Raw genomic sequence first — 11981 nt, 5'->3', positions numbered from 1 at the left:
AAAATAAAAACCAAGCCAATGGGGAAAAACAATTTTATTTAATTTTATGCTTCAAATTCATATCATGTACATTAAGTACCATATAAACTTGTCTTTAGGCTATCAATATTTAACTTGGGCAGTACTTCATCTTGATTTATTTGGAGAAATACAGCTTAGGCATCTGCTAACCTGCTTAGGCATCAAAAGAGGTGCCAAATTACAAAATAGGGCATTAACAATCAAAAATTTTAAACTGACCCACATACCTTCTACTGGTTTCGCTTATGTTTAAGCATTTACTCTTAAGGTTGGCAAAACATGTTATCAATGTATTATGCAAGAGTACATCTTTTGCATAAGTGGTCCGTTGGGTTGCACCTACCCTTGACCAAACAAAAACCAAACATCACTGGCACCATACTCAAAACTACCTGTATCCTAGGTTATAAGATTGTAAAACCCAAAAATCTGTAAGGTTGGAGGGACTCCAGTTAATCTTTGGGCTTAGAGGAGGAAAAAAAAATAGTCCCATACTGCATTTCACATCTCTTAAAAATAGTTTTAGCAGCTTAAACCTTTTTAGTTATAAAACTTACTATACTTGGATTTACTTTGAAATGTAGTTTACAATCAAATCAAGTATAACATACATACACTGGCACTTTAGCACAAGGGCAAACTTTAAAAACAAATTATTTTGGACCTTTAAAATTAGGCCATACTATAAAAAACAGTCCACGGTCTTACATTCAGCAAATTCATACTAAAATATTCCATTTTTGTAAGATAAAGGCCAATAAAACTTTACATATGCTACAAGTTTATTACAGATATGTACATGGCTCTTTCTCTCCTAGGTACTTAAAATTTTCACATTATCCAACTCCCCAAAGCAAGCTTTGCAGGAATGAGGCCAGATCACTATTAGAATAGCTTGCGCAGTGCTGTAATACAAAAATGTATTTTGAAAGCTATTGAGTGACCATTAAATACTGTTTCTATAAAAAATGGTTTTGGTGTATTTGTTGACACTTAATCCATTATATTTAATAAACAGGGCCATTGGAATGTACTATGTCTCATTCTAATGAGCTCCAAATGCCCTTTCCACCCACTGTACAATTCACTAAAATGCAATTATTACAAAAAATTCACATTTTCTTTCAGCAGTGCATCAGGTTGTTAGCATATTACTGGTTTGGGTGTTTCTAATATACTAAACTTTCAGATGTTTACCTAATTCTGAATCCTTGTGTTAGCTTGAAGCTTATAATCTGATTCACCAACTTTCAACAATCTACTCTGTGAATGATAAATTACTATCTTCCCCTAACAATAGAAAAAGCTGATTCCTTTACCACTCCCCAAATCTAAACTTGGTTTCCACTTAAAAGTTACTCAGTTGAGAACACTTAAATACCATTAGTTTAAGTTGCACTGATACTACCATTGTATCACAGTGCACACAACACGAGATGGTCTATTTTTTTTACATTAATTAGCAGTTCTACACAAATAGATTAATTCCTTAGCGAATTTGTTTCAGACCAATTGACAACTATCCGTGAACATAATTTTAACATTTGTCTTTATACCTGTACTTTAAGTAAGGTTTTAAGTTGAAATGTCATTATTTCCTTATCTGAAGGATTAAAGGAAACAGGGACCCAGTGGCTTGGTGGTTTGGGAAGAACACTTGGTGATGGTGGCTCACTAAATTTGGCACCAGCATAGTTCTGATTAGCTTGAGATTTAAAAAGTAAGCTGGGACCTGATAAGCTAGAATTCCAACTCTGATTATTTGGAAAATTTTTGTTCTTCCCCCCACTTTGCATGGCCTGCCAAGCAGCTGCTGATGAGTTATAACCATGTCCTCTTTCTTTTTTCTTATGAACAATCTTCATCTGGGAATTCTGATCCTTGGTCTTCTGTCTGTTAAGCTGTTGTTGGTTCTTACTAACATTTCTAGATTGAGGGGCTGGAATGTTATACCTCTCTCCACCACCCATCTTCAGCTTCTTTGTCACCTACAAGTGAATGGAAACAAATGTTGAGTAAAATTCCATTAAGTTCAAATCTGTAAGAAGCTTCTATGGCTCTAACTTATAATTCCAGATATTTTGAACAAGACTCAATAATAGGCTATTCAGCTGCTTTAAATTCAAAAAGCAAGCTGTTTAGACTCCAATATATGCACAACCTTTATTGTTATACCTCTCAAAAAAAATGAGCTTACCCACAAATCTGCGTAATCTATTTTAAAATAAAAACAATTGGTTTAGGATGGCTCCATCATAAAATGTTTGCCCATTATGATGATTACCTTTCAGTCTGCTTTTCAGATTGCAGGATCTCCACTACCTGTCCTCTTCCTTGCTGCCAAGCCCAAGATAACAAGTGTTGCTTTCTGACAGATCCTTTCCTTTGTCTCAATACAGAAGTTTTCATGGGCCGATCTGCTGAGTTCAGCCTAGGAGCTGAGGCCAACATCTGAGTCTCCTCAGCACACAAGTTTGAGAGAAGTCCTAGCTAGAAAAGTAAAGATTACTTCATTATTTCAAAAACACGTTGAGAAAGTGATCATTTAGATTTACTACAAAAATCGTTGACTGTAAAGAAGGCTACTTCCTGAACTAAAAGGTAGAAAATTTATCTTAAGATGGCTTTCTTTGACCTCATAACCAGGATCATTTAAAAACTCTTCACCCTTGAGATCCAGTCACTCCTGGAGAATTTTTGGAAATGTCTCGAAGTCCCGCAGTAAGTTTTGTTTTTATCTTTTTCCTGGGAAAGACCTTCAGATTCTCTCACGTATAAAATCAAATAACGAAGTGTTAAATGTTAAGAGTCATATCAAAAAATTGGCTTCAGGCGGATTTTCAAAAGAGACCGTGTTTTTAAACTCCCACCAGAATTTTTCAATCTTTCCACACACGTCACATCCATTTTCAGTCTCTTGGAACATGTAGACATCACGCAGTGTTTCCTTTGGTTATGAACATCCTCGCCTCCTCCCCGTCTTAAAATAAGTTCTCACAAACCCTAACAGTCTAAGCCCGTCTGAAATCTATAAAAATGTCTCCCTAGAGGGAATGGCTCAACGTTCAAGGTTTGGTTTTAATTTGATGTTCCAAGAAAAGTTACCAAATAGTTAAGCCCCCTCCTTTCAAAGGGGTAAGAGAGCCTTCCAAACAGATAAACCACCCTAAATAAATTGCCATTTCCGGACTGTGAGTCATTCACAACTCTTAACTTGGAAAACTCGCCTCCTCAGACGCCACACGGGTTTGACTTCCCAGTGGCCCCATCTCTCCGGAGCCGCAGGGGTCGGGGCGCTGCGACCGCCCGCGCCCGCCCGGGTGCCCGGATCTCGCCTCCGCTCTCCTCCTTCCCCCAACAATGGGGAGCGCAGCCACCAACATGGCCGCGCCCGCAGCGCAGCCACTACTTACCGACTTCAAGCTCGGAACTACGGCGGCAGTGGCTCCCTCTCGACGTCGAAGCCTCCCTCCCTTTCCAGGGAGAGACGAGGCACGGACCGACAAAGCCCAGGAACACCGATGAGCAAGCTGCCGGCCACCCCAGCTTCTACGACCCAACCTCCTCCTTCTGCCTCTACCGACAAAATGGAGTCGGCGGCGACCGCAGAAGCACGGCCGGGCGGCTCTGCGGCCAATCAAAACACGACAGCGCAGGCCTGGCCAATGAGAAGCGGGCCACCGCCTGTTGCTGGGGTAGGCCGGGGGCGAAGGCGGGGAGGTGGGGCTGCCGAGGGTTTGAAATCCGCCCGGGGAGGAGGAGCATGCCGGGAGTAACTGCCCTGTCCGCGGGTGTCTACGGCCTTGCCACGGCGGCCTCCCCGCGCCCCTGGCCCGCCAAGGCCCCGGCCGCTAGCTCTCGGCTCTTCTCCCGCTCGGCTCGTGCGCGCGGGCTCGCTGCCCTTGGGACTGCCCTGAGGGAAAAGACTGACCGGCGGGGGACGTTTGGTTCTCGAATTAGGGCCACTGAGTCGCGTAGCCTGTATTGACAGATGGAGGATACTCCAGAAAGCCGCTTGCCAGGGCCCAGCCCCCGCCCGCCTCGGGCCTCGACTTCTGGGTCGCCTATCTCCCACATCCACAACTCCGCGTCCGAAGTCGGCGCGTCCCTGCGGTTCCCTCCGGTGCCCCCCACCCTCCAGCCCCGCAGTTACTCAAAAGTTGCCTCCCTGTGAAAGCGGTTCAGACACACGCGGGCAAGTCAGTCACTTCCTGCTTGGTGGCCCCATTGGTCCTTAAGTTCAGTTAGAGCCCGTAACGCGCCGTGTTAAGTTTCCTGTGCCTGCAGCTCTCCCCACCCACACACCCTCGAGGGCCACAACTGGTTAGGTTTTGTTTCTCTGAACACAGCGCTTTCGCGCGTGGTCAGTGCACAGTAAGTTTGCTGAGAGAATGAGGGCTGCTCCCTTCCCCTTTCTTTTTTTCCCCTTTCTTTTTCACCCACTTGTAGGTGAAAAAAAGGAAAGAGAATATTGTTCAGTTGATTATGCCAGCCAGATGCAGGTAAGGGTTTCCCCATTTTCATGGCAATTTCTTTGGAGTACATGTGTAAGCAACCCAATGTGAATCTTTTAAAAGAGAACACTAATTTCAATGAGCGTGAATAATTCTGGGATAAACGGTACAAAATCAAGTCTCATTACATTCCCAGTTTGTTCGTGTACACACATGGATACATACATACGTAAGTTTACATTAAATAATTTGTATTTACCAACTTTTTATAAATCTCATGTAATTTGTCGTTTATTTTTGAAACGGAGTCTTGCTCTGTCGCCCAGGCTGGAGTGCAGTGGCACAATCTCGGCTCACTGCAACCTGCGCCTCCTGGGCTCAAGCGATTCTCCTGCCTCAGCCTCCTGAGTAGCTGGGATTACAGGCGCCCGCCAACACACCCTGCTAATTTTTGTATTTTTAGTAGAGACAGGAGTTCACCATGTTGGCCAGGCTGGTCGCGAACTCCTTACCTCACGTGATCCGCCTGCCTCAGCCACTCAAAGTGCTGGGATTATAGGCGTGAGCCACCACACCCGGCCTGTATTTCGTTTTTTAATCTTCAATTTTTTGCCACCGTCATCCCCCACTTCCCAATCCAACCCAAATTCCTATATTCTAGCCATTGGATCTTAAGAAAAGTTACTGTATCTTAAGAGATGCAGTTTGTTAATCTAATTTGATAAAAGGTATTTTTGAGCATAGGGACTTTCTGATGCTAATCATAGTCAAATAAGAAGTATGTGGTAAACCAACAGGTGTCTCAGTGAAAGGGTAATCTGTTTTTCCAAACATTCAAGAAGTTTGCTTAGACGTCTAGCCAGATAATAGTCAGCTGTATTTAATGAATTTTTAATGGCGTCACTTTAAAAAACAAACAAAAAATTCCGTGGCTCCAGATTGTAATACAGAATAAAATTTAAACTCTAAACGTTTAGAAAATCATTCAAAGCCATTGCAATCTACAATTAGTCTTTTCATGGCAGGGCATGGTTCACACCTGTAATCTCAGCAATTTGGGAGGCCGAGGCAGGAGGATCACTTGAGCTTGGGAATTTGAGACCAGCCTGGGCAACATGGCGAAACCCCAGCTCTACAAATATACAATTAGCTGGGCATGGTGGCACACGCCTGTAGTCCCAGCTACCTGAGAGACTAAGGTGGGAGAATCACCTGAGCCCAGGAAGTACAGGCTGCAGTGAGCTGCGATCATACCACTACACTCCTGGGTGAGGGTAAGACACTGTCTCAAACAAATAAAAAATAAAAAAAATAAAAAACAATTCATCTCTTCAGCCACTCTGAATTTTATCTGCATAAATGTACACATAACATTGGAAATGTATAAACACACACAGTATATCCTTACTCTGCCCCCTACCCTGTGCTAAATTTTTTTTTCTTATTTCATTTAATCCTCACAATAATGTTGTGGGGTAGGAGTTGTTTTCATCCCCACTGTACAGATGAAAAATCTGAGGCTCAGACAGTTTCGCATTGAAAGCCAGGCACTGGGATTCAAGAGCCCAGGCTGCAGTTTTCCTGTAGCATCTGTGCTCCCCAGCACCTAAAAGGTGTTTTGCCCAGAGCAGACACTGACTGACTGTTGACTGGGCTGCCGGGGCTGTTGAGGCAGCAAAAAGTCTCCATCCTACCATCTGGCAGAACCAGTTTCTTTGCCAGAAGGTCAGAGTCGAGATGCCCTCGGGGAAAGCATTGTTAAAGCTTTTACCGCATCCCAGACTCCCAGCACAGTCTCAGGCTAGCTCCAGCCTCATCATTCATTAGTATTTACCAAGTGCCCTCAACAGCTCAGAACTAGAGAGGAGAAGTTAAAATAATACCCTTTTTGGGATATCTGACACAGCTTCTGCCAGACCCATGTGGTCTTTAAACTCAGCTCCACCAGCACAATCCTATTAGCAGTTCTCAGTTCAAATAGGAAAATGTTGATGCCAACAAACAGCTCTCAGGATATAGCTCACCTAGACTGGAAGCCAAATGCATAATAAATACATGGATGTTTAATAGAAAGTATTTAGCAAAGATTTATCTGGTGCCTACTTTGTGCCAGGCACTATGCCAGGCCCTGGGGATACAACAGTGAAGGAGGCTCCATCCTGGCCCTAAAGGAACCCAAAAGCTGTTTCCTTTACAGTTTATCAGAGAGGGAAACTGGTGTCTGGGAGATTTATTCCCTCCCTTCTTCCCCTGAGAGTCAAGGACAGGCAATGCCAAAATCAGCCTGCTAACCTCACTCAGGAGGTGCAGGTAACAAACATTGTGACTGGACCCTGCGAATAAAGTAGAAAATGAGGGAGACTCTCACAACTTACTGAAATTTTTTCACTGGAGAATCTGTTTTGAGCTACGTATCAGTGGCAACCAAAATAAACGAAATCATTAGGAAAACATTATCTACCTAATCTGTAAGTACAGGTGGAGCAAAAAGCAAGTGTTTCTGGGCCAGGCACAGTGGCTCACACCTGTAATCCCAACACTTTGGGAGGCCAAGGCGGGCGGATCACCTGAGGTCAGGAGTTGGAGATCAGCCTGGCTAACATGGTGAAACCCCGTTTCTACTAAAAATACAAAAAATTAGCTGGGCATGTTGGCGCGTGCCTATAATCCCAGCTACTCGGGAGGCTGAGGCAGGAGAATTGCTCGACCCTGGGAGGCAGAGGTTGCAGTGAGCCCAGATCGCGCCATTGCGCTCCAGCTTGGGCAACAAGAGCAGAACTCTGTCTCAAAAAGAAAAAAAGAAAAAAAAGTGTTTCTGAAAGCCCAGCTTTGGGGGAGAGACAAGTTGTAGGCTGAGGCATACAACTGCACCAGTGCCAGAGTGGTTAGAGAAATCACCCAGGTTTGCCATGGCTTTGGAATAAGTCATAGTAGAATCGACTGGCCTTCAGGCTGATTCTCAGTTTCTTCATCTGTAGAATAGCAATCCTCCCTGTCTTGTAGAGCTCATGGTAGGAGCCAATGAAATAATGAGTGTAAAAGCACTTTTATGATGTAGATTTAGAATATTCCTGTAATGCCAGCACTTTGGGAGGCAGAGGCGGGAGGATCACTTGAGCCTAGGAGTTCAGGATCAGCCTGAGCAACATGGTAAAACCCCATCTGTACAAAAAATACAGAAATTAGCTGGGAGTGGGAGGTGGTGTGCCCCTGTGGTCCCAGCTACTTGGGAGGCTAAAGTGGGAGCATTCTTTGAGCCCAGGATATTGAGACTGCAGTGAGCCATGATCACACCACTATACTCCAGCCTGGGCAACAGAGCAAGACCTTGTCTCAAAAATAAATACACAGAACATGCTAAAAATGTTATGTACTTTAATATTATCCCCCAACTCCACCCCTGCCCTAGCGAGTCCATTTCAAAACAAAAGCTGGTTTAGTTCTCTTTCTCCTTCATGCTCATATATGAAATCAGATGGTCAACTTGGAATGTTTGCAGGTCTGTCAGCTCAGGGCTTAATTCGGTTTGAAGAAGCAAGCAAATTCTTAGAACCTGCCAGAAGAATGAAGTGGAACACCTGCCCACTGCTTCGATGTGCCTCAGAGTTCTCATCTGGTTGCCAAACTGATTGCAAAACACACACCCCTCCCCATACCATGAATTCACTTCCTGGGGAAGCATCTGCTGCCTCCCTGCTTGCTCAGAGGTTCCTGAGAAGTGTCAAATCTGTTCTTAACCATTGCAACCATTTCGGTCTAATTACTAAACAGGGCACAGGAAGTCAATGCTGAACTCCCACTCCTCCTGTCAACGCTGATCCAGGGGTCCAGCCTTCAAGACCCTTAAAGGATTCTGATGCCCAGACCCCATCCCAGAATCAGAATCTTTGAGCACGGGGGTGCGGCTATTCCAATCCAGCTGATTCCAATGTCTCACTCTAGTTGAGAATCGCTGCTTTCAGTTTTGCTAAGGGCAATCCCCTGGTGTGGAGACATATTTATGAAGGAGACCCCCTTGTCCTATGTAATTCTCAAAGTTGGTGATAACACCAAATAACCCCAAGAAGTCAGAAACCAGCTCCTGAGCACCCAGAGTTGTTTAGATTAGCTTTCAAAAGTGATTTTCACACAGGTGGACTCCCAGGCTCGGCCATGGGGTTCCTTGCTAGTTTGTTGATCCCAGTCGTCTAATTCTTGGCCCATTCAAGGGTCTTGGCCTCAGTCCCCAGGCCAGAAGCTGGCTGAACGGAGAGACGGGCAGCGATCTTGAAAGGAACTGATGAAACAGGCTGAGACTGCTACCTGCTTTGATAGGAAGAGGAAATCGGAAACCCCCCGTGCTCACTCCCCCCAAAATAATGGTATATCAGAGCCATCTACGTATATGTAAGACCGTAACAATGCCTGTCCCCCAGCTATTCACACTCGTGGCATGAGGAAGAGACACGCCATCCCCAGCTCAGAAATAATGGGAGGCTCTAAAGAGAATCAAAGGAAACATGAAACCACTGAAGCTCCCACACAGTGTTTGCTTGACAACATTCCCTGGATTCACTTGCTACTGTGTCTTTTTTTTTTTTTTTTTTTTTGAGATGGAGTCTTGCTCTGTCACCCAAGTTGGAGTGCAGTGGCGCGATCTCGGCTCACTGCAACCTCTGCCTCCTGGGTTCAAGCAATTCTCCTGCCTCAGCCTCCCAAGTAGCTGGGATTACAGATGCCTGCCATTACCCTGCTAATCTTTTTTTCTTTTGAGAAGGAGTCTCGTGCTGTTGCCGAGGCTGGAGTGCAGTGGCGCAGTCTCGGCTCATCCACCTCTCAGACTTAAGCGATTCACCTGCCTCAGACTCCCAAGTAGCTGGGATTACAGGCACATGCCACCACGCCTGGCTAACTTTTTAGATTTTTGGTAGAGACAGGGTTTCACCATGTTGGCCAGACTGGTCTTGAACTCCTGACCTCAAGTGATCCACCTGTCTCAGGCTCCCAAAGTGCTGGGATTACAGGTGTGAGCCACCGTGCCTGGCCTAATTTTTATATTTTTAATAGAGGTGGAGTTTCACCATGTTGACCAGACTGCTTTTGAACTCCTGACTTCAAGTGATCTGCCTGATTTGGCCTCCCAAAGTGCTGGGATTACAGGCGTGAGCCACCGCACCCAGGCCTCTCGGCATTTTCACAGGTGAAAATCTGAGGTTCAGCACCACCACACCCGGCCTTTACTTTGTATTGTAATAGCCCCTACCATTTTTAACATCTTCTACACATCTTCTTAACATATTCTAAATCTACATCATCCAAGTGCTTTCAGTTTATTTCATTCAGTCCTACCATGAGCTTTACAAGGTAGGCACAGTTGCTGTTCTAAACTGAGGCTGAGAGAGACTCGTTCACCTCTGCAACAAATATCTTGTATTTTAAACATTTTCTTTGGAGTTTTGTCTCATTACATAACACATTAATTATAGAAAAGGTAGATAAAAAATAAGTAAATCACTCAACATCTCACTTCCCAGAAGTAAGCATTGTGAATGCTTGGAAGGTATGTCCTTCCAGTCTTTTTTCTATACCAGGAGAAAGTGTGAGTCGTGGCGGGAGCATAGACACCAAAACCTGCTCAGCGACACACCTTAGCTCTGTGGCTCTCTAGCATATGACTGACTTTGGCAGGTTGTTTAACTTCTCTGCCTCTGGGCTCAAGCGATTCTCCTGCCTCAGTGGTATATATTCTATTGTTACCTTTTTTCACTTTTTTTTTCTTTCTCTTTTTCTTTTTCTTTTGAGACAGAGTCTATCTCTGTTGCCCAGGCTGGAGTACAGTGGCATGATCTCAGCTCACTGCAACCTCTACTTCACAGTTTCAAGTGTTTGTCCTGCCTCAGCCTCCTGAGTATCTGGGATTACAGGCGTGTGCCACCACACCCAGCTAATTTTTGTATTTTTAGTAGAGATGGGATTTCTCCATATTGGTCAGGCTGGTCTTGAATGCCTGGGCCTCATGTGATCCACCCACCTCGGCCTCCCAAAGTGTTGAGATTACAGTTGTGAGCCACCATGCCTGCCCCTTTTTCCACTTTCTAAACTCAGGATATTGTAAGCATGTTTCTATGTATATATACATTTATTGCTAACCATATTTTATATTATGACCATCTTTGATTAATTTTACTATTCTCCACTGTTATTTCCAATTTTTTGCTATTATGTGCTGAGTTGGATATCCCTATAAATAAATCTTCATTTCTGTAAATAAATTTCCTTTAAATAAATTATTAGGGGTGAAAGTACTAGGTCACAAGGTAAATATATAGGTAAGACTTTTGATACATATTACCAAATACCTTCTAGAAACTATGTATCCATGTATGCCCCCACCATCAGGCTAAAAATCAGCCCCAGGCTTCTGGCTTTGAGGATACTGTTCTCCGTCCTTGTTGTTTATAGCTGCTTTCCTGACATTGGATCTGTAAGAGGAGTTGGTGAATTTACATTGGTGAATTTATTTGTTTTTTGAGACAGAGTTTTGCTCTTGTTGCCCAGGCTGGAATGCAGTGGCACAATCTCGGCTCACTGCAACCTCTGCCTCTGGGTTCAAGCGATTCTCCTGCCTCAGCCTCCCAAGTAGCTGGGATTACAGGCATGTGCCACCATGCCCAGCATATTTTTTGTATTTAGTAGAGACAGGATTTCACCATGTTGGTTGGGCTGATCTTGATCTTCTGTCCTCAGGTGATCTACCCGCCTCAACCTCCCAAAGTGTTGGGATTACAAGCGTGAGCCACCTCACCCGGCAGTGAATTTCTTTTGACGGGAAATAGTCAAAGTAATTTTAAAAGGTTTTTTTAAAGATCACGTGTTATGTATGGCCTTTGTACAAAGCATGCCTGTGGGACAGCTTTTTCTGGGGAACATGGAGCTAATAAGATCCATTTATTCGTCACAGCCTCCATAGCTGTCAGTTTGGCAGTTAATGAGCTACAAACATCTGGAATTTCCACTGACTCAGGCAAGCCGGTGTTTGTTCTGTGGCCGATGGCTTGGGTTTGGAAAGAGACTATGAGTCAAGCTTCCATGGCCTGAAAGCCTAGATTTTGCCACAGCAGAAAAAAAACAAAAACAAAAACAGATTGACATAGTCTTAACACTTGATTAAACTGTTAGGTGACACCATGGCATGACTTCCAATCTTGGGAAGAGCAGGCAACAAAGGAGTCGCCATTCGCCCACAGTTTCCAAGGCAAGAGGAGGTGAAGTAACTTGCTCAAGTTCAGTCTGACCTCTTGATTCCAGTTCACCATGATTTAATGTTTACACCATCTCCTTGCCTTTGACTGGTATATCTTTATTTTGTTTTGTTATAACTGTTACTGATGCAATTCAAAGATATGATCTTTTGCATATTACAAATGTGTTGCATATTAAATAATAACAGTAAGTATCGAGCAATTTACTATGAGTAATGTACGCTGTCCTAAGCAATTAAAAAAAAATTTTGTTTTTGAAACAGGA

General features: G+C 44.0%; 1 protein-coding gene across 1 annotated transcript; it reads right to left on the bottom strand.

Annotated features, from left to right (window-relative positions):
• On the bottom strand, nt 1-3636 carry PNRC2 (proline rich nuclear receptor coactivator 2). The gene is made up of 3 exons (XM_010355750.2): nt 3435-3636; nt 2306-2511; nt 1-2009 (listed from the first exon to the last, which is right to left on the bottom strand). The coding sequence occupies exon 3, from the start codon at nt 1989-1991 to the stop codon at nt 1572-1574; it is 420 nt and encodes a 139-aa protein (XP_010354052.1). The 5' UTR covers nt 1992-2009; nt 2306-2511; nt 3435-3636; the 3' UTR covers nt 1-1571.
• Between the last annotated feature and the right edge of the window lie 8345 nt (nt 3637-11981).

This window comes from Rhinopithecus roxellana, chromosome 12 (genome assembly GCF_007565055.1).
Source record: "Rhinopithecus roxellana isolate Shanxi Qingling chromosome 12, ASM756505v1, whole genome shotgun sequence".
Taxonomy (NCBI): Eukaryota; Metazoa; Chordata; class Mammalia; order Primates; family Cercopithecidae; genus Rhinopithecus; species Rhinopithecus roxellana.
This window is presented reverse-complemented; position numbering and strand designations above follow the sequence as displayed.

Excerpts from the sequence above, each read along its gene's own strand:
- PNRC2 (XM_010355750.2), bottom strand. The coding sequence starts at position 1,991 with ATGGGTGGTGGAGAGAGGTATAACATTCCAGCCCCTCAATCTAGAAAT.